Below are 19,209 nucleotides of genomic sequence, written 5' to 3' on the forward strand. Positions count from 1 at the left end.
TTTCTTCCTTATTTCCTTAATTGCTGGGTCCCTCAGCATTAAAGACGGCAGATCAATTGGGTTAATACAGAGGACTGCTGGGAGGCTGAGTACCATTGATTCACCAGCAGGAGCAGATTCCTACCTTCCCCAAGTTTTTGGTTCCCTCTTCAACATTCACAGCAGCAGTGTTGACATGGTCTTCAATCCTGTCAATCTTCTCCTGCTGAGCCTAGATGCAAAGGAATTATGAGTGAGGTAACATGCTGGGAAGCAGCAGTGAGCCAATACACACCATTTTAACGCCTGTAATCAGGGCCCCACAGCTGCTTTCATCTGCTGCACACTGCAGCCATGCAGCCTTAATGGTGGTTCATTAATGGCATCTGATAAACTGCTGAAACTACAAACTGAATTTATGAAACTCTTAACCATTAAGTAATAATATGCTGTTGTATCATACCCACGTGCTGCTGCAGTTAAAACAACCCAAAACCATATGGATTCCAAGTCTTTTCTGTGAACAGATGAGCCTATATTCCAAAGGAAAATATAACCCAAACTGATCTTTCTGCTTCCTGCTGAGCTTCATGTTCCAAAAAAAAAAATAAAATCCAATGAACAGCATTTCTAAGATCAGTACTAACCCCAATGTGCAAAGCTGCACCAAGAAATCTTAAACAGAAGTGTTTAGTTATGACACTGTAAAACTCATTGTAAAACTTAGCTTTACATTGTAAAACTTAGCTTTAGAAATAGAGCGGTGACAGCACAGAAAATACACTTGGTGGTGTTCTGTGTTTTGCTGTTTGATTTTGCTCTCCAAATGCAGTTAGATCGCCCTGCAGTCTCTCTCAGAGAACATGGGAGCAGAAGACAAAAGTGGGGTTAGGAAAAATGACCATTTTATCAGTATTGAAACAGAAGACCATTGCCTCCTCAAAAAATTATCTTGGCAGAGCCCACGTCAACAAGGAGAGCCACAAAGATACTAACAGCATCACTAACACATCACTGATGTAGGGAAAGAACACCTCTGAAGTTTTCAAACTAGAAGGGGCAGTTAAGTAAAGTTATGTCTTTGAATGTCTTATATTGGCACTTGAAAACCAGAAGAAAATCTTTCACCTTACTGCTAAACAGTTTGATATAAACATATGCATCACCTCTGACTACTCACAGATTCCATCAGGTTGGATGGGATCCCCAAAGGTCATCTTGTCCAACCCCACCACAGTCAGCAGGAACATCTCTAACTAGATCAGGCTGCTCAGAACTCACCAAGTCTTCTCTTGAATGTCTCCAGGGACAGGGCCTCAACCTGTTCCAGTATTTTACCACTCTCATTGTAAAGAACTTCCTCCTTATGTCTAACCTAAATTTACCCTGCTCCAGCTTAAAGCCATTGCCCCTGTCCTATCACTACAAGCCCTTGTGAACAGTCTTTTCCCAGCCTTCCCGTAGGTCTCCTTCACATACTGAAATGTACCTGTAACATCTCAGGGCCTTCCCCAGGCTGAACAGCCCCAATTTCCTCAGCCTGTCTCCAAGCATGTTTGTGGCCCTCCTCTAGATCTGCTCCAGTTACGCTTCTTTTGATGCAGCAAGTGCATATATTTGGATTTTTGGCTCATGTCCAGGTTCTAGTCCACCAGCACCCCCGAGTCCTTTTCTGCAGGGCTGCTTTCAATTCCCTCATCCCCCAGTCTGTACTGGCATCTAGGACTGCCCAAGCTAGGTGCAGGACCTTGCACATTGCTGTAATGAACCTTCTGAGCATCTAACATACTGGCTTTGAAACTAAAGGTTTTACCATAGGTCCCAAGTGGCAAAGACAGCAGCTTTTGTTCAGGCTTCTCAGCTCAGCGTGGGGAAACTGCTCTGCCTCTACTGAGATCCCTAACAGTGACTAGGACTTTGTTATCTTCATTACTGGACAGACTAAGTTCAGTTGATGTTACTCTGCTATTCTATTACTTTGACCAAGTGATACAAGCTCAGTCTGAGTTCACACTATGGGCAGAACCATTGCTCATCTTTCATCTTTCCCACCCAGGAGATACCCATTTGCTTTCTTTTTGTACAAGACTATCTAGGATAGAAAGCAGAATTAGTACTTACACCGACTAAGAGAGAAAAGTCAGTCACCAACTGATTAAGTTCAACCAAGTCCTACAAATAAGAAACAAATGTTATTTTGTAATAGTTGCTAAAAATGAGGGCACCACAACATGGCAGGAAGGGAGTTCCAACATACCCCTTCTAAAGTCTCCCAGGACTCAGCTGCGTTTTCTTCCTGAGGTATTTCGGGAAGGCGGGAAGAGATCTGGATGAAACTTTGGGAGCCATCCTTCACTTCTGTGTTATATAAAGTTTCTGAATGAGAAATATGATGTTTATAAATAAATGCAACAAATCTGAGCACAGGAGCTGGGCAAAGTTTCTCACTCTTAATGCTACTCGAGGGTAAATTGGTATTTAACCTAGTTCAAGACAAGCAACAGCCCTGTAAATGATCATATAGGGAAAAATAGTACAGCACTAGACAGTCTTTAGAAGGAAGTTATTGCCAGAGAAAAGGATTCATTTCTATCAGCACACTTTCAATCAGTTCTGAGAATAGTATTAATTATACTCCTGATCTCAAGATCAGCTCATTCATTTTGTGTAAGTCAAGCTAAGAAAACTCAGCTCGGGGCACAAAGTTTTCATTTACACACAAGACACCACACTTCCCAAACTGAACAAGCAGTTCAGTTACTCATTTTACGATTGATTATTATGCTGCCAGTTTGATTTTCAACCATTCAGGAATAAAAGAAGCTGGAGGAAAAAGCTTTCAAGGTAAAAGCAGTGAAAACCGAGTAAAGTGCTGCCCAGCATTCAGTGGTGGACCCTGTGGGGAGAATGACAAACATGTGCAGCTCAGGGGTGTCAAGTGTAGAATTCGCAAGTACCTTCCTTTCTAAGTCACCTGGACTGAAGGGAGAAAACACCAGGACAAAGAGCAGTGGGAAAACTGGAAAATGAGACAGCTAGGTGGCATGTGGGAGAGCAGATCTAATGAACAGACAGACACAGGCCTCTTCCACTCAAAGAGCCCACTCTTGAGCCACTACAGATGTAATGGATATGTTAGAGATGTAATGGACATGTGATAGGAAAACAATTAAGCAGAAATAAAGAATAACAAGAAGTTTGGCTTGTCATAGCAAGGATTAAGGAATATGAGAGTATGAAGAACATGTGTATGTAAACAGTGCAACAATCACATTTCCTCAGACAACTTCCATTTATGAAGGAAGATAGCTGCTTTAAGCTGGACATTGATGTTTCCTTCCTGGGGAGGGTAGTATCAAGAGAAAGCTTAATATGGGGAAGACTGTTTAGGTATGTCTAACAAAACTGAAGTGTAAATACTGTATCAAAATCTTCCTTAAAAACAAGTGTGCCAAGGTACTCTCATCATGTTATGTAACTGCTACTACAATAGATATGAACAATGGAAAACAACTAAAAATCATTACAGTCATAAACAGTCCATAATAGTGCATGCTTATCCATGGAATTAATTTAATGTAAAATAAAAATGATATGTTTTCATAGTATTTGTCCACTTCTCAACATTTTTATCCCAGTACCTCAATATACATTAAGGACCTGATCTTCCTGCTCTCTGATCAACAGAAGTCAAACGTCCACAGAGCTGATATTCAGCCACAATTGTAATTCTTAATTAAGCAGAGTAGCAGAGCGATGATGATGGAGCAACCAATTCAGGTTTTTATTTGGAGCTTTGTTTTCTTTCTAATTATTTCTTTCCCTTTAAGAATCCAGACATGGAAGGCACTTCACCTTCTACAGTCATCACCTATTCTTGCAGAAGGTCTTTTTTATTCCCAACATCAGATTAGTTAATGTTATACACTCAGTGCTAAAATACTGCTTTTCCCTTTTCACACTGGGATGTCTGAGTATACATTATACATCCAAATGTGTGCATCTCAGAGAAAACAATTCTGCTACATATTCTGACATTCAACACTGCACTGATTTTGAGCATTTTCTTCCATTTTAATCCTTCACAATCCTACCTCAAAATCAAGTTTCTTCTGCCAAGAAGAGCATACTCTTTCCTAATCAGTCACATGTTGAGCTGCTTGAGAGCTAAATTGGTTGAAATTAAAATATTCATAATTCAGAAGCAACAAAAAAGCAGCTCACTAAGCCAAACTGCCTCCCTCATCACAAGTTATATTCCTACTCTGGTCTGTCCTGTCCAATCTATGCTGATTTATTGTAGAGAAGCACATCCTTCAAAGTACCTAAATGATACTCAAGCTTTGCATGACACACACTCAAAAGAACTCAACATTTTAAGTAGGTTTACACTGTAACCATTTTCTAATAACTAAAAATTAGTGGGAGAAAAAAAATCTTCAAGAAAATTCTTTACTTCAAAACTACTACAGTAAAAAAAACCAAGATGGGTAAGAGAAGGTGAAGTCAAATTTGGGCTGGAAGTATGAGTAAGAAATGTATCCCTACTTGTTCATTTCTTATCAAGTCTAACCAATTTTAATAGAACAGAGAATGGAAGTGGCCCCAGCAGTTCACTTACAACATCTTCAGAGAAGTGCAGTAATACAAAACACCTCTGCAGATTTTATAGAGCAGCTTCACATCTCATTACACACAAGATAAAAATCTAATGCTCTGGGAGATTCAATATGTTGCTTAAAGATTTTAGTAATTTTAAGAGACGAGTCTCACCTTTTATTAGTATTTCTTTAAAATGCAATTAAATCCCATTTCTATTGGACCTCGGCTGAGGATGGTGAAAGGGGGAAAGGACTACATCAGATCGCTGACATGCCTTCTAAATGGGTGATTTGAATTTGTAAACTCTTTCCTTCACTACCAGATGGGAAGCAACATGCTACAAAGAACAGGCACACTGAAGCTTCTTTGATTAACATCAGCAGCCAAGATCTGCTTTCAGGCTCACAGCCTCCAAGCACAAAAGAACAGGCAATATATTGCATCTGTGTTAGCAATTCAACAGAGCTGCTTTCACAGGCAGGCAAAGTCGAAAAAAATACTTGTTTAATTGCATTTAGTTGTCTGCCTGTCTGTATGTTTCACTTCAAACGAGGTGAATTATTCCCCTATTCCTGAGCAGACTTGCAGGAATGTCTCATTTCAGTAATATTCCCAACCTCTCTGACCAATTTTTTGACTTTCTGAAGTGCTGCTATGCGCAAGGTCCTCCACGTGTTAAAGATATTTCAGATTAAAAAAGCAATGCTGTTCTTCCAAATTAAACTCCAGTTCACATTTACCACCTATGTCACTGTTTGAAATGCAGTAAACTGAGACTAGGCCTTCCCAGTAAAGCACCAGAATGCGCTGAGGACAGCTGCACAAAGTTACCAAGGAAAGAGAGAGCTCTGACCCTAACAAAGAAGAGCTCACAAAGAGCCTGAAGTAACGTCCAGCATGGATGAAGGGGATCACTGAATATCAAAGTTCATGATTTAAAACTCAGAGACTGAAGACAATGAGATACCAATAAATGCATCAAGCTGGTGAATACAAACTATAGGGAAGACATTCCTAATATATAAAGGGCTGCAGAAGAGCTGTGTAAAGAGGCTTTATACAAACAGGTAGCTGTAATCAGATATTTGATGCAATTAATTTCAACAAGAGGGGGTAAAAAAGGGACAAGCTGAAATATGAAGAGAGCAGGTTACACATTTTCACAGAATTCACAGAATATACCAGCCTGGAAAGAACCTCAAGCATCATCTAGTCCAACCCTTCAGGGTAAGAATATAGTTTAAATTAGATGGCCCAGCACTCTGTCAAGCTGGGCCTTGAAACTATCTAAAGTGGGGGGAATCCACCACCACCCTTGGGAGTTTATTCCAATGTCCAACAGTTCAAATGATGAAAAAATATTTTCTTGCCTCCAGTCCAAATCTTCCCAGTAGCAGCTTGTCCCTGTTACCCATTGTCTTCACTGCGTGACTCTTTGTATAAAGCCAGTTTCTCTCCTCTTTATAACTGCCCTTCATGTTCTTGTACATGGTTATGAGGTGTTCCTTAAGCCTTCTCTTCTCAAGGCTGAACAAACCCAGTTTTCTCATCCTTTCTTCATGCAGCAGGTATTCCTGTCCTCTGATCGTTCTTGTGGCCCTTCTCTGGACCCTTTCCAGCCTGTCTGCATCCTTCCCATAGAGTGGGGCCCAAAACTGTTCACAGCACCTTCAAAGGTCCCTTCCAATCCAAACTGTTCTGTGGTTCTATATCTGACCTATCTTGACACTCATAAGGCTTTCAGATACTGCTGCATATGACATTCTCACAAGCAAGGCCAATCTTCAAATCTATTTTGCTTCTCTCCCTGTTCATCAGGCTCACTACCTCGTTAATCACACTTGAAAGAGTTCTTGTAGCTCTTTATGTAGCAACAAGAAGGGTCATGGAACTGAATTTTATGGCAGGTCATTCTACAACATCACTGAGAATATTCTTTCAAATTTAAGACACATTTCAAACACTTAAAAAAAATACTGGCATGGCAGCAAACTAATTACTGTGGAAGTATTTCATCCTGATGTAACCAACTTTCTCACACAGCATTCACAGAGAACATTAGCTAGTGGCAGGGCCTAATAAAGTCTTCCCCTGAAGACACAACAGTAGAATGAGGAATGAAACACATTTTGTGCAGAAAGGATGAAAACCCAGCAAACATGTCTCACTTGCAGCATGTATAAGGTGTCTCCAAAACCTTTTATATAAATGGATCTACACTGTTTGCTGCTTTCTTGTCAGTTACCAAGTTAAAAAAGCAGCAGGCACTGGTCTCTTCTCACAAGTAGCTAACGATAGCACAAGAGGAAATGGCCTCAAGCTGCCCAGGAAGGGTTGTCAGGGGCTGGGACAGGCTGCCCAGGGACTTGTTTAAAAGCCATACAGATCTGGTGCTTGGGTGCATGGCGCAGTGACAGACTGGGTGGAGTGGGCAAACCGGCTGGACTTGATGATCTCAAGGGTCCTTTCTGGATGATTATATCATTTTAGAGGAAGAAATGTCCTCCTTTATATAAAACCCTGCAGCCCTCTTTTCCACATATCCCAGCAGTGGTGTATTATACTGTCTATCATATAAAAACTGATGTTGCAAGTACTAATTCTATGAAAGTGCCCTAAACGATTACAGGCACTTGCCCAAGTGATTTGCAGGTGGAAAAAAGAAAGAAGTCAAGCTAATGTGAAACATGAATGTAAATATTCTACTTCCTAAGAACAAGCTTCTACTTAAAGATCCAAGACTGTGAGATCATCCCTTTTGGAAGGCCACAGCTATTTAACTTCATAAGATACTTAATTAGAGCATTCCTCGCTTAGAAATCAGTCATGGGTTATGAGAAAAAGTGTAGTGTAGGCAAAGACATCCACTTCTTGATTAACAATTATTACTCAACACAAATCTTCTATGTTTACTTCATTTGTATCTGGTCAGAAAACTGCAGGCTGGCTACAACACACATAAAACAGATACAGAAATTAAAATCTACTACCTCCTCCTACAGTTGCAGATCTGGTTAAAGAGGTATCCTCCTGTCCTTCAAGTTGCCTTTTAAGTTCTTCTGCAGATTCAGAATGGAGCTGCAGGAAGTCTTTTATAGCAAATGAAGCTTCCTCTTTAACAGGATTTATCATCCTCTGCAGAATTGGGATGTCTTCCTGTCGCACTCGCAAACAGAGCTTCTCCATTTCTCTCATATTGGCACGGAGTTGCTGAAACAGTTTTAAGAGTCAGTTTACTATGTTAGAGGACCACACACCTCTCATGGGTGTGAAGCAACTATCACCCTGATTAAATAATGATTAAAAGTGCCATTTCTGAGCTTTAATAAACTAAGTCCAAAAAAACTTCAGAAGATGGAAATTTCAAGCAATCCCTGTGTTCTGGGTCACCTCTCATCTACATCCATTTTCTTTTCCAGACTGCATTGTTCAACTGCAGCTTGTCAAAGATGCCTTCAACTGCTGTAAAAGCCCCTAATAATGCAGTGAATCCTTTCCTCGAACCCATCTTGGGCCTCCCAAACTCTGTTATTTTGTGACCTGGTGCTAATTTCTGGCCACTTGAAACGCTTTTGCAAAAGAGTCACCCCATAAAAAACACAGTGCTTTGGAGAGAAGGGGCTTGTTCACCTAAATATGATCCCTTCTGAGTAAATGACCCACCTCCTACACCTCCCGTGGAAGATGACAGTCCTGTGGCCAGCAGTGATACTGAGCAAGAAACTGATTTAGTCACCTCCACCAGAGCTCAGCGCTGTCTGTAAAGGAAGGCATCTGTACATCCAAGCACCCAAGCACTTCTTACTTGGAGGCACCACTACATCATAACCAGCTCCTGAAGTTTGTTGCATTTTTATCATTTGCTTGTGCTTCTAAGAGTGTGTAGTGGGTTTAGGTTAATTCCCTTCAAAGTACCTTTCTAGTGCTGTACCTGAGTGTTGATAACACAGCAGTGTTTTGGCTACTCCTGAGCACCCAGGTTGTGCTGAGCTGAGCAGCCAGCCAGGGAGAAAGCACCGCAGGGTGGCAGCTCCCAATGCAGCAGTCCCTGAACAGAGCAGTGAAGCTTCACTGGAACATACTGCTGAGTGTTTTTAGACATAACCTGGTTTACATAAGGAGGCTATGATATCTGCCCAGGAGAGTAAGAACCAACGATCAAGGAAGAGATGTTACCCATGATCTTCTCAGCAAAACAAGGAGAAATACTTCTTAAGTCATCTCCATCAACATTTTTATTTTATTGCTGTTAATTTTATACTCCAACCACTTCTCCAAGCCAAGAAGTTAGTTTGGTTTATTTTGGGTTTCAATTAAAAGTCTCTAATGAATTAATTCAGACTTTAATTACTGAAGTTATTTCAGTGCCTGTGATCAATTTAGGCCTTTGCCAAAATATTTACACAAGTTGCAACAAATTAAAACAATATCCACAGAAATTAAGAGATTGCTTCTCAAAATTGGGGTAGTTTGTTCTTTTTAATGAGTAACTGTGGTGGCTATAGCACTACAGAGTACAATTACTGACAACTTCCAACTCTCCCAAACCTTTTGATTTCTTTTTGTAAAGACAAATTCAGAGATAAAGGATTTTTTTCCCCAGTATTTCTTTTTCAGAAGACAGACAAATATAATTGTTTGATAGGAATATCAAATATGATAAACCACAAAAATATTTCTTTAGTCACAAGATGTTTGAGAAGATATACACTAGCCACAACAAGGAAAAGGAGTCTGCATGTATGTATCTCTTTGAGACAAATTTCTGCCTATATCAAAAATCAGAGAGGGTTTTATTATTGCCTAGGCTTTTGACATCTAAAAATGCAACCTTCTCTGTTTCTGCAAGTGAAAAGAAGACATTTCTAGTTTAAATTACTGGTTTAGGACTAAGGGCTCATCTCATTATTAAATAAAACCACTGTAATAAAAATAGTATTAATTGCAATATATTATAAGGTGATACAGTAAATTACATTATAAGGTGATAAAATAAATCACCTAGCAATTGTTTTTAATGTTATTCTCAGAGCAGAACAAGAGAATACTTTTGAGTGGTTAGGAAGAGAAAGGTTTTGTTTACTAATACAAACTAAGCACAGGTAGTGCCTTAGAAAGGCAGAATTTCTTACCTGGAAAAGCAGGAAGTAGATGGAACTTATTTTATTTATAGTACAATTAATGTTTTTAACACGTATGGAAAAAACTACTAGAAACATAACTAGAGAAGAAACAAATTAATTCAGCAACAAATTGAAGCAGCACTGCATAATGCATAACAGGCAACCAAGGAAAGCACTACTGATTTGTAGAAATCATTTGTCAAATTACTAAGAGTACAATAAAAGGAGGAGGAAGGAGGAGGAAAGATGGGGAAGAAGGAGGAGGGAGAAGGAGGAAGGAGGAGGAGGAAAGAGGAGGAAGTCAAATTACTAAGAGTATAATAACAATAACTTTTTTTTTAAGGGAGATACAAAAAATAACTCTGTAAGATTCTGAGTTGAATTACAAATATGGAACCCTGTATTTTTCTGCAAACTTTTCACATCTTAGTCTACCTTGCTCTTCCTGTTATTTTCCTCACAAGGTCTGCCCCATCCATACTGTAAAAGCAAGAAGGTCACATCGCTGTCACAGCTGGCCAGATGCCAAAATCCTCACTTTACAAAACATTGGAATTTCATTTAAAAGACAAAATGGGACTACATAGACACAACCTTTAATTATCTATTTTGTGAGAATTATATGCAAGAGACTGAATGAAGTTGATCCTGCTGTTCTATTTCAGGAAACACAATTACTATTATCCTGTGTTTGGCTGTAATGGAGACAAAAATTGATGCGCCAGATGAAAAACATGTTGTGAAACTGTGATGACAGTGAGTTTAGGAGGAGCTAATAATGCTCCCAAAGCAGTTTCTTTTTCAATTAAAAAAAAAAAGGATTTTTTTTCCAGCTGAAATTGAGTTAAAACATAGCTCTGCTAGGGATTTGTGCCACTGCAGCTGGGGCAAATTAGCAGTTTAGCCAATGCATGAATATAACGAAGACAGTTGCTGAGCAGTGACCAGCACAACCACCAACTCACTGCTGGACCTCTCAAAAAGCTTCCAGAGATACAAACTACTCACTCTAAGGATTGGCTAAACCGGATCCCCACTTTCATCAATCGTTATTACCTAGCTGATCAAATTAATATTCATTAGAAAGAAGATGGATGATGATGATGATTTGCCTATTTGGTGAAATTTAACACATCTTTCTTTGTGGTTTTGGAGAGAAGACTCTTGTTCCATTTACTGACAATTAAACAGAAGGTTCAGCCTGGTAAGAAAGCCTAGGAGCTTAGGACCTCACCAGGGTGTAAATGTCATGAATACACAACTGACTGTGACTCCTTTATACAATCTTTTTAATGGGACAGGAATTAATTTCTGGGTACAGCATAAAAGTGTATCATCATTTTCCCACTGTTTCCAGACAAGCTTTCTTAGTGAAAAAAGATAATATAATATTTTGTTTTAAAATTCCTGAGTTTCAAACTCACCAAATTCAGCCCAAAAGACTTTTCCTCATAATATCTGTAGTTTTGGTCTGTTAACCTCCAATTACAGTCTTTGTTTCAAATTGCTTTCTCACAGGAGCTGTAGGAAAATAAAGCTGGCTAACACCTTGAGAAGTCACCTCTTTCAAACATGATTTGCTGTCTCTACTTTATTTCTGACAGCTATCTGATCTTAAAAGGACTTCTCCATGAAGAGCTACAGTCTCCTTGATATTATACTGCAAAACTTCATTCTCCTAATTGCTATGGCACTTTCCTCACGTCTAACAGAAATCTCTCTTGCCTCAGTTCAAAACAGGTATTCCTAAACTTCTCTGCTCAAAGCAGAGCGTGACAGATCCTGCCCTCTTTGCCACCATCTTTTCCATGTTTGCAAACAGATAACACACCACTGCAAAAGAACTGATTTTTCAGTCTTTCCAAGTGAGCCTTAATGCTCTCCCTGAATGCTCCCCAATTAGCCCACAGCTTCCTTGAAAGTGTGGTGCCCAAACTGGACTAACTATTCTATCAGGCCAGGATCCTATCACTGCTGACCAAAGGGACTGTGTGAGAGACTGCACCAACCACATACATCCCACTACCTTCTCTGGCTTTTTCTTATCATTACCATGCAGTTGGACCACTTTCACTCTGCCCTTCAAGTCCTCCTCTGCACAAGTGCTACATCAACAGCTTCCCACGCTGGATCTGCACTGAATTGTCAGGTGTTTTCTCAGCATCATTATGAATTCCAACTCTGTTCTCTCCACCAGAATACCTCACTTTCTAGTTTCTCCCAGCTTCATGCTGTTTGCATGTTCTAGCTATAGAGTGGAACTAATGTTACATAGCTATTATACAGTGCTTTCATCACTCACCCTCAAAAAACGATTGAAGGTTCACCATTCTTCATTAACAGATACAGAAACAAGGTAGGGACACAAAGTCTGAGATAATTTTTTCTAAACTGTCCACAGATTTGGAGGTGAGTCTGAGAGATTCACCAGGCCACACTTCACATTCAGGTATGTAACACTTGTGAACATCACCAGCAATATTACACCAGCAACACCTCTCTTCTGTGTGCAACCAATTTCACTGCAACGGAGAAAAAAGCAATGGATGGCAACACTGATGCTCACAGAACACTCACAAACTCCATCACTTCATTTACTCTATCTCTATTAGCCTGTACCTCTCCTAAGCTGCCAGCTAACTGAATTGTGGTGCTCATACCATTACCACACTTGATCTCTGCCACCATCATTCTCTTATTCTTCTTCTCAACTGTATTATTATTAAATGCAATTTAATAATACACATTTCCCAACCGCTTAAACTCTTTATGCTGAAATAGGATGTGGATGACACAGGATCTGTCATGTCCAACAAATCAATTCCTTTTTTCTTTATCTCCCATCTTCCATGTGTTAATCACTGTTAACTCCTTCCATTCTGCAAGTTGTTGTTTTAAATGAAGAAGTAAATACCACCTCCAAACAAACTAATCATTTTAAACCCTTTCAAGCATAAATAGGATTCTTTAAAATGTACTGCAGTAGCTTAGATGTGTAAATGTCATGTTGCCTTCACTTCTATTCTCTGGAGTTTGTTCAGAGTAATGTAATAAAGGGTATGTGTTACAAATTTCTTGACATATCAAAATTAAGGATGTATTTCCCCTACAGATGGCCACGGGCTGCAATAGTGAGCTGATTTATATGACCCTTCATTGATACCATAAACAATCTCCTGCAGCAATAAACTCATCTACCCTGCTACTCATGCTCTCCCAGTATATTTGAGCAGTATTGCAGAAAAATAATTAGTTTGAAGACTGCACAGTTTTAAAGATGGTACAGAAGACATGAGCCATACAAGTAAGCTTTGAAGATTTATGCAAAAGAGTGTTGACTGAAAACCATTTTTTTCCTTGTAAACCATTTTCAGTTGAAATAGAAATCATAAAAGTGAACAAGAAAAAAAGAAATCCAAGTTAGTGCACAGCAGAGAGGCTATGTCTGCACAGGCATCTTTTGCAGAACAGAGTCTCCTTTTGTGGGCTAAACATAGACCTAAGCTGGATCATTCATCCGCAGTATTTTTCCTTCTTTTTTTGTTCAATGCCTTATATCCTCTCTAGTACCTGCAGCATTTTTCTTCCTCTCACTACAAATATGATCAAGGCAGTCCTTAGGCAGCACAACAAAATACTGCCATTTGAAATTAGCTCAGATCTTTAGCTTAATTAACTAATTGTGTGGTACAGTCAGGGCGCACATGGGCAAACCTAACGAAACTGCATATTTATTTAAGCCCTAACATTTTAAGAAGTCCACAGACCATTCCTAAAAATGAAAATCTACAAGATCACATTGATGAAAGCTAACATATCCTACACTAAAAAAACTAATACATGCTACACACAAAAAAAAACCCTAATACGTGTTACACAAAAGAACCTCTAATATATGCTACACAAAAAATCATTATATATGCTACACAAAAAAAAACCTTAATACATGCAACACAAAAAAACCCAGATACATGCCTCACAAGAGCTATTTTCTCAGCAGTTTAGAAGTGGTGTCATCATGCCCAGTTTCTTTGCTTTTCTTTCTAGAAGCTTTTAAGGTGGCATCTGATCACCGGGACGAAGAGGTACACATTTATGCTCATCTATACTTCTAGCATCTTTTTGACCACCATCTAAAGTACAACAGAAGTAATTATTCTGGGTAAACTGAAAATTCAGAAAAATGGCTAATTATGTGCACATGGATTAAATGTAGAGTGGCTGTGCATATATTTGTCTAAAACCTGTGGCAGATGCCTTGGGTCAATATTGACTTAGGGATTCCTAATGTATTTTTACAACATCTAATTTTGAGAGCAAAGTGTGTGCTTCAGAGAACATTTGGTATCACAATAATTAATCTGATTTCTTTGCAAACAAACAGATCACAAGTCCATTGGTAAACATTTAAACAGCTTACAGCAAACACATTCTACATGTCATATAATTTATTATCAGGTACTCCAGACTGATAACTATTTAATTAAAACAGAGCTAGTCTGCTCCTCTTGCATGGACCCAGATACTTATTCTGCTCTTTGGGTATCAGAATGTGAACCACTTCAATGCAAAATGCAAAACTTGTATCCAGATATCAAAGCAATAAGCATTAAATAAAATATAAGAAAACTTATTTTGCCTGGAGGTGAAAATGGCAGGCTTTAGGTTCAAGAAAAATATGAATGTATCTACAGACAAATATAAGGTTTTAACACTAAAGCACTCAGTGTATTTAAAAATATCACCTTCAATATGCTTACTTTTTCTATAATTATTTATAGCTTTTGTCTTGCTAAATAAATTATACTGATAAAGAGTTCCAAGAGAAGGCTTTCCTACCCCTCAAATGTGAAGACAGATTAAGCACAGACACAAGCAAACACCTGCTTACTACACCACGCCTGTTAGAATGCACTGTTCTAGTAGGAATTCCACCTATCAATATTAGAACTTTCACTATTAGGAATAAACTTATATTCAAATTAAAAAAAAAAAACTGATCAAAGATCAAAGTAAACATTCAAATGTTTAAGCAACAGAAAATTCAAGGGCACTTCATATGCAATCTTTCATCTACACCAAAAAAGATCAGTAACACCTTCCACTCCTCAAAAAAGACTCTTGACTCCAGTTCTACCTACTGTCTAATACTGTAGATCAATCAGAGTTAAGTTCTTCTTTTGGTTTTTTTTTTCCCATTTTCAGTCTGGTTTAATTTCCCCAGGAATGAGTAACACATGCAACAAGCATGGGACTATTACAGTACTAGAATGATGAAATACAGTGTTTCAGGACCATGCTACCCCTGCCAGAGAAGTCTGGTTGTGCACATGTAGCATAAGTCACAAAAGATTTGTTGTAGTAACAGTCATGTTCCTCCTCTGAGCAACAGCTATGAAAGCAACACAAAGTACCTCTCCTACCAATAAAGATGCCACCACCTCCAGAGTTTTGTCCATACAGCACCGCTTGCTGCTACATGTGTCAGCAAACTTTGCAGCGCAGATCTGCTCTTTGTGTTCTTCTGTACCAACAATCTTTCCTGTCACTGTGCTAATTAGCAGTGTGAAGGCTGATGTCTTACATTAGCTTCTGCATCATTTTCATCAAGACATGCATTTGGTTTCTTTAGAGGCAAATGCTGAGGTTTCCCATGTGCCGAGTTCTGAGTGATTATGCGTGAAGTCACTGAGATGATGCCATGCTGACAAATGTGCCTGGTATTTCCTCTTTTGATTTGAGACTTGCACATTAAACTAGTAGTCCTGGTGTTCCATATTTGGTTTGAAACCTTGCTTTAAAATTAACAGTGCCCCTCCTATCTTCTAATTTAGCAATGTTAAGAGAATAGTTTGCAAAAGACCTGAGTTTCCAAAACTCTGTTTCTTCAAGAACCTTGACATTTCTGATAACATTCACCTCAAAGGACACAACTGGCAAACATTTATGTTTTAAGCAAAGTAAAACAACACCATGTACTTGCCAAACCCACCTGCCAAATATGGGTCTACGTGAAGATCCACCCCCCGAGCCAACCAGTACTACATCTGCAATTTAAGCCCATTAAGATCCCAGGTATTTTAATATCCTTACCTGAACTGTCCGTCCTGCGTTAATGTGCTCTTCGTGCAATCTGTCCCAGAGCCTGCATCTCTGATACTAAAATAAAGCAAAAGTTCTCCATGTAATTGCTATTTTTACCAACTGGCTATGCAGGAGGAAAAAAAAAGCCTTCAGTAAATAATCACTTTAATTTTCAAAAATTGACAGTAAAGAAGCTGAATCATAGGCATTTCCACTGCAAAATTAGAGGCAAATGGCAACATGTTTTGAGAGTAATTTTGCACAATGTATTTTACTGAACTGCAGCTAATGAAGGCTTCAGCACCAGGTTTTCACAACAAAGAGGTACTGCATCCTGATACTGCTGTGGCATTAATCACTTGTTGGTCAGGAAACAAAAGGCATATGGAGGAAAAAGGAATGGAACAAGAGATCAGCAGTACTGGTCATACAGGACAACAAGGTATCTGGTGTTATTTACAAAGAAAATTGGATTCAGTAGACAACACTACTGTCTACATTTACACTTACCATTTCTACACAGTTATGAGAACCATCAGGGCAGATCTGCCACCTGCATGTGGCTCCACTAACCAGTGGGGAACTATACGCACAGCACTTTGCACAGGACAGAGCCCAAATGAATTACTCCATCGTCAGGAAGCAAGTTTTGCAGAAGAACTGCATGGTTCTTAAACTCTTTTCATAATTTTAAAGCCCACACCAATAAGGACCACAAGTTACCCAGCTTTCTAAAATACAACGAGAAATTTGAGTTACTTCTTGTTTTCAGAGATGAGAATTCTTTCATATTAGGATTTTGTAATTCTATGTAAAAGAAAAGGTTTAGTGTGCAATTAAGTCAGGCTAAAGTGATTTTTCCAGGCAACCAAATTAGTATGCTATTAGAATTACTGCCATTCCTCTACATTTTATCAATAGTAGACCACAAAATCACAGAATTCTAGAGGTTGGAAAGGACCTCCAGAAATCATGAAGTCCAATTGCCCTGCCAAAAGCAAGATCCCCTAAGCGCAGTCCACACAGGAATGCATCTGGGTGGGTTTTGAAAGTCTCCAGAGAGGGAGACTCCACAATCTCTCTGGGCAGATCTTCCGATAGAGTCATCCCTGAAACAGTACTCAAAGAAAATTTTCTGAGGGTGGAACACAGGATTTGGAGGAAAAATTACCTTTTCAGTTTCAACTGACTGTCCTCATACTGCATAATAAAAAAATCCTGGGTTTCAGTTAAGAGCAACAAGAAGAATTTCTTGGGAAACCTCTTCTGCTCTTTAAAATTTCTACTAGAAATGCTCAGCACATTTATCAACTTTACATATTGAAAAATCTCATCGCTTTACTTCAAAACCCCTATAATGCTAGTGATGACCTCAAAGAATCCAGTGCCTTAATACACCCAAAGCAATGACATTCATGCGGTCAGAGAACTCCTCCTTGCTCAGGTCTCTTTGTCATCCAATGCAAAGCAGGCCATATTCCAGGGCAATGTTTATTCTGGAGGAATTAAGGACAGCAAACAAGAAGAGATGGCACTGACATCATTTATTATTAACAAACATATGTATTATTAAAGGAGGTCCATGAACTGAAAAAAACACCTATGGAATCGTAATTTGTTGGGAGTGGGTCAAAGGAGGGGCATAAAAAATGTTCAGAGGGCTTGAAGCACCCCTCCTGTGAAGAAAGGCTGAGTTCTTCAGCTTGGAGAAGAAAAGGCTTCAGGGACATGTGACTGCTTAGAAGTGTGATGGTTTGGGAGTTACCTGCATCTCCCCTGACCCATGAATTCACCCAGACTAGACTCAGCTGGCTGGAAGTTAAGGAATGAAGTTTTATATTCACAGCTTAGCACAACATGCAAGCAGATATTTACAACATATTACAAATATTTACAGATATATACAGAAATATACAAGTTAAAAGTGACACAGAAACACAATACCCCTCCCAGAAACCAGAGTCCCCAGGAGGGGCTCCCAGCCACCTTCTTTTCACCCTCATCTCTTATGCCAGAATCTGCCTTATGTGTAAAATGGGTTGGAAGGATTAGCAAGGGAGGTTTGTTGTGGTAGGCCCAATAGGCCCAAAATAGGCTTATACCTGTCCTGCCTTCCCAAGGCATGTAAAACTGATCCATCAGAGAGGCAAGCGTGGGAAATGGACACAAAACACCTGTAACAGCTGAGTCTGGCCTGCCCAGGGTCCTGTGGTGTAAGGTACACACACTTAGCTTGTGCCTGCCTAGTGCAAGGCCTGTGCTTTTCCCAAATTAGGGAAAAGTGAGCCTGTGGCTTTGCCTAATATGGCATGGTTTGGCTAACTGCCATCCTGATTGCCTATTCTGTGTCCAAAGGGCAATCAATCTCGGCTCACCTTGATAAAAGGAGATGGGCAGGTGAACAATGTGCTTTGCTCCCTTGCTTTTGCTTCCCTGCTCTTTGCCCTGCTCTCTCTGCTGTGCCCAGCCCTGCTGCCATTGCACACTGCCTTATTGCTGCCTGCTAAACTCCACTGCCGCCAGTTACCAGGAGCAGACCCTGGATGCCTGCACGCAATCAGCCTGTGTGGCCAGAGTGACATTGTGCTGAGACTGCACCACATCTGCCTCTGCACCTGAAGGTCCTGCCTAGAATCCCTGGACATATACACAGATTGTCCAGAAGAAGCCAGGAGACAAGGTCAGAGATTGTCTGTGTCCTTTCCCCAGAAGCCAGGAAGATTCAGGTCCCAACATCCAACAAGACAGAGTCCCCTGAAAGCATCTGGGCACTGTCTGGACTGTGGCTAGCCCCCGTGAGGTTAATAATAATAATAATCTGTGAGTAAATGCTTAAATGCCTCTTTGTAATTCTCTATTGCCTTCTGCCATAGAGCAGAAAGAGCTGGAGCCCAGCTACTGGGCAAGTGGCATATTGACCACAAGTGGCATTTGACCATGGGAACCTTCTCTTCCAGTTCATTTAATGTTCATATATTTTGCTGGTTATTACTAGATCTAGATATTATCCACAGAATGTTTCCATGACCGTGTAAGAACCATAATATTATTAAAATTAGTGGTTGGGGGTGACAAGAGTTCTGAGTAGCAAAATTCATGAACAATATTAATTTTGGAAGAAATATCATCTCACATCAATTAATTTCCCCTCCACAACAGGGTCAGAAACAGAATGATTAGTTTGGTTACAGAGATTCCAGCTCAAAGCAGTTAATATGGCAGAAGCAAGGGAGAAACACAGACACCAATAGACTGTCTTAGCAATGTTTGTGTCCTTGTTTTTATATATTTCAGCAAACCAACAGCACCCTTCCCTGGATCTCTTCAAGCCAAAGAAAGCATCTTGGGAGTGTGTGGGGTGTGGTAATATAATCCCTTTCCTGCTCTTCTCCTCTCTTTCTCCTTTTTTCTCTCTCTCCCC

General features: G+C 39.6%; 1 protein-coding gene across 4 annotated transcripts in view; it reads right to left on the bottom strand.

The window, feature by feature from the left end:
- Positions 1–19,209, bottom strand: part of STX17 (syntaxin 17) — a 38,154-nt gene that overhangs the window by 3,866 nt on the left and 15,079 nt on the right. For all 4 annotated transcript variants that reach the window (XM_064150089.1, XM_064150087.1, XM_064150088.1 and 1 more), the window contains exons 3-7: positions 15,798–15,863; positions 7,572–7,791; positions 2,237–2,355; positions 2,101–2,151; positions 125–211 (exon numbers count right to left, since the gene is read on the bottom strand). In XM_064150089.1, the coding sequence (XP_064006159.1) occupies positions 125–211; positions 2,101–2,151; positions 2,237–2,355; positions 7,572–7,791; positions 15,798–15,863 (543 nt within the window). The remainder of the gene's footprint in view (positions 1–124; positions 212–2,100; positions 2,152–2,236; positions 2,356–7,571; positions 7,792–15,797; positions 15,864–19,209) is intronic.

This window comes from Pogoniulus pusillus, chromosome 10 (genome assembly GCF_015220805.1).
Source record: "Pogoniulus pusillus isolate bPogPus1 chromosome 10, bPogPus1.pri, whole genome shotgun sequence".
In the NCBI taxonomy this organism is placed as follows: Eukaryota; Metazoa; Chordata; class Aves; order Piciformes; family Lybiidae; genus Pogoniulus; species Pogoniulus pusillus.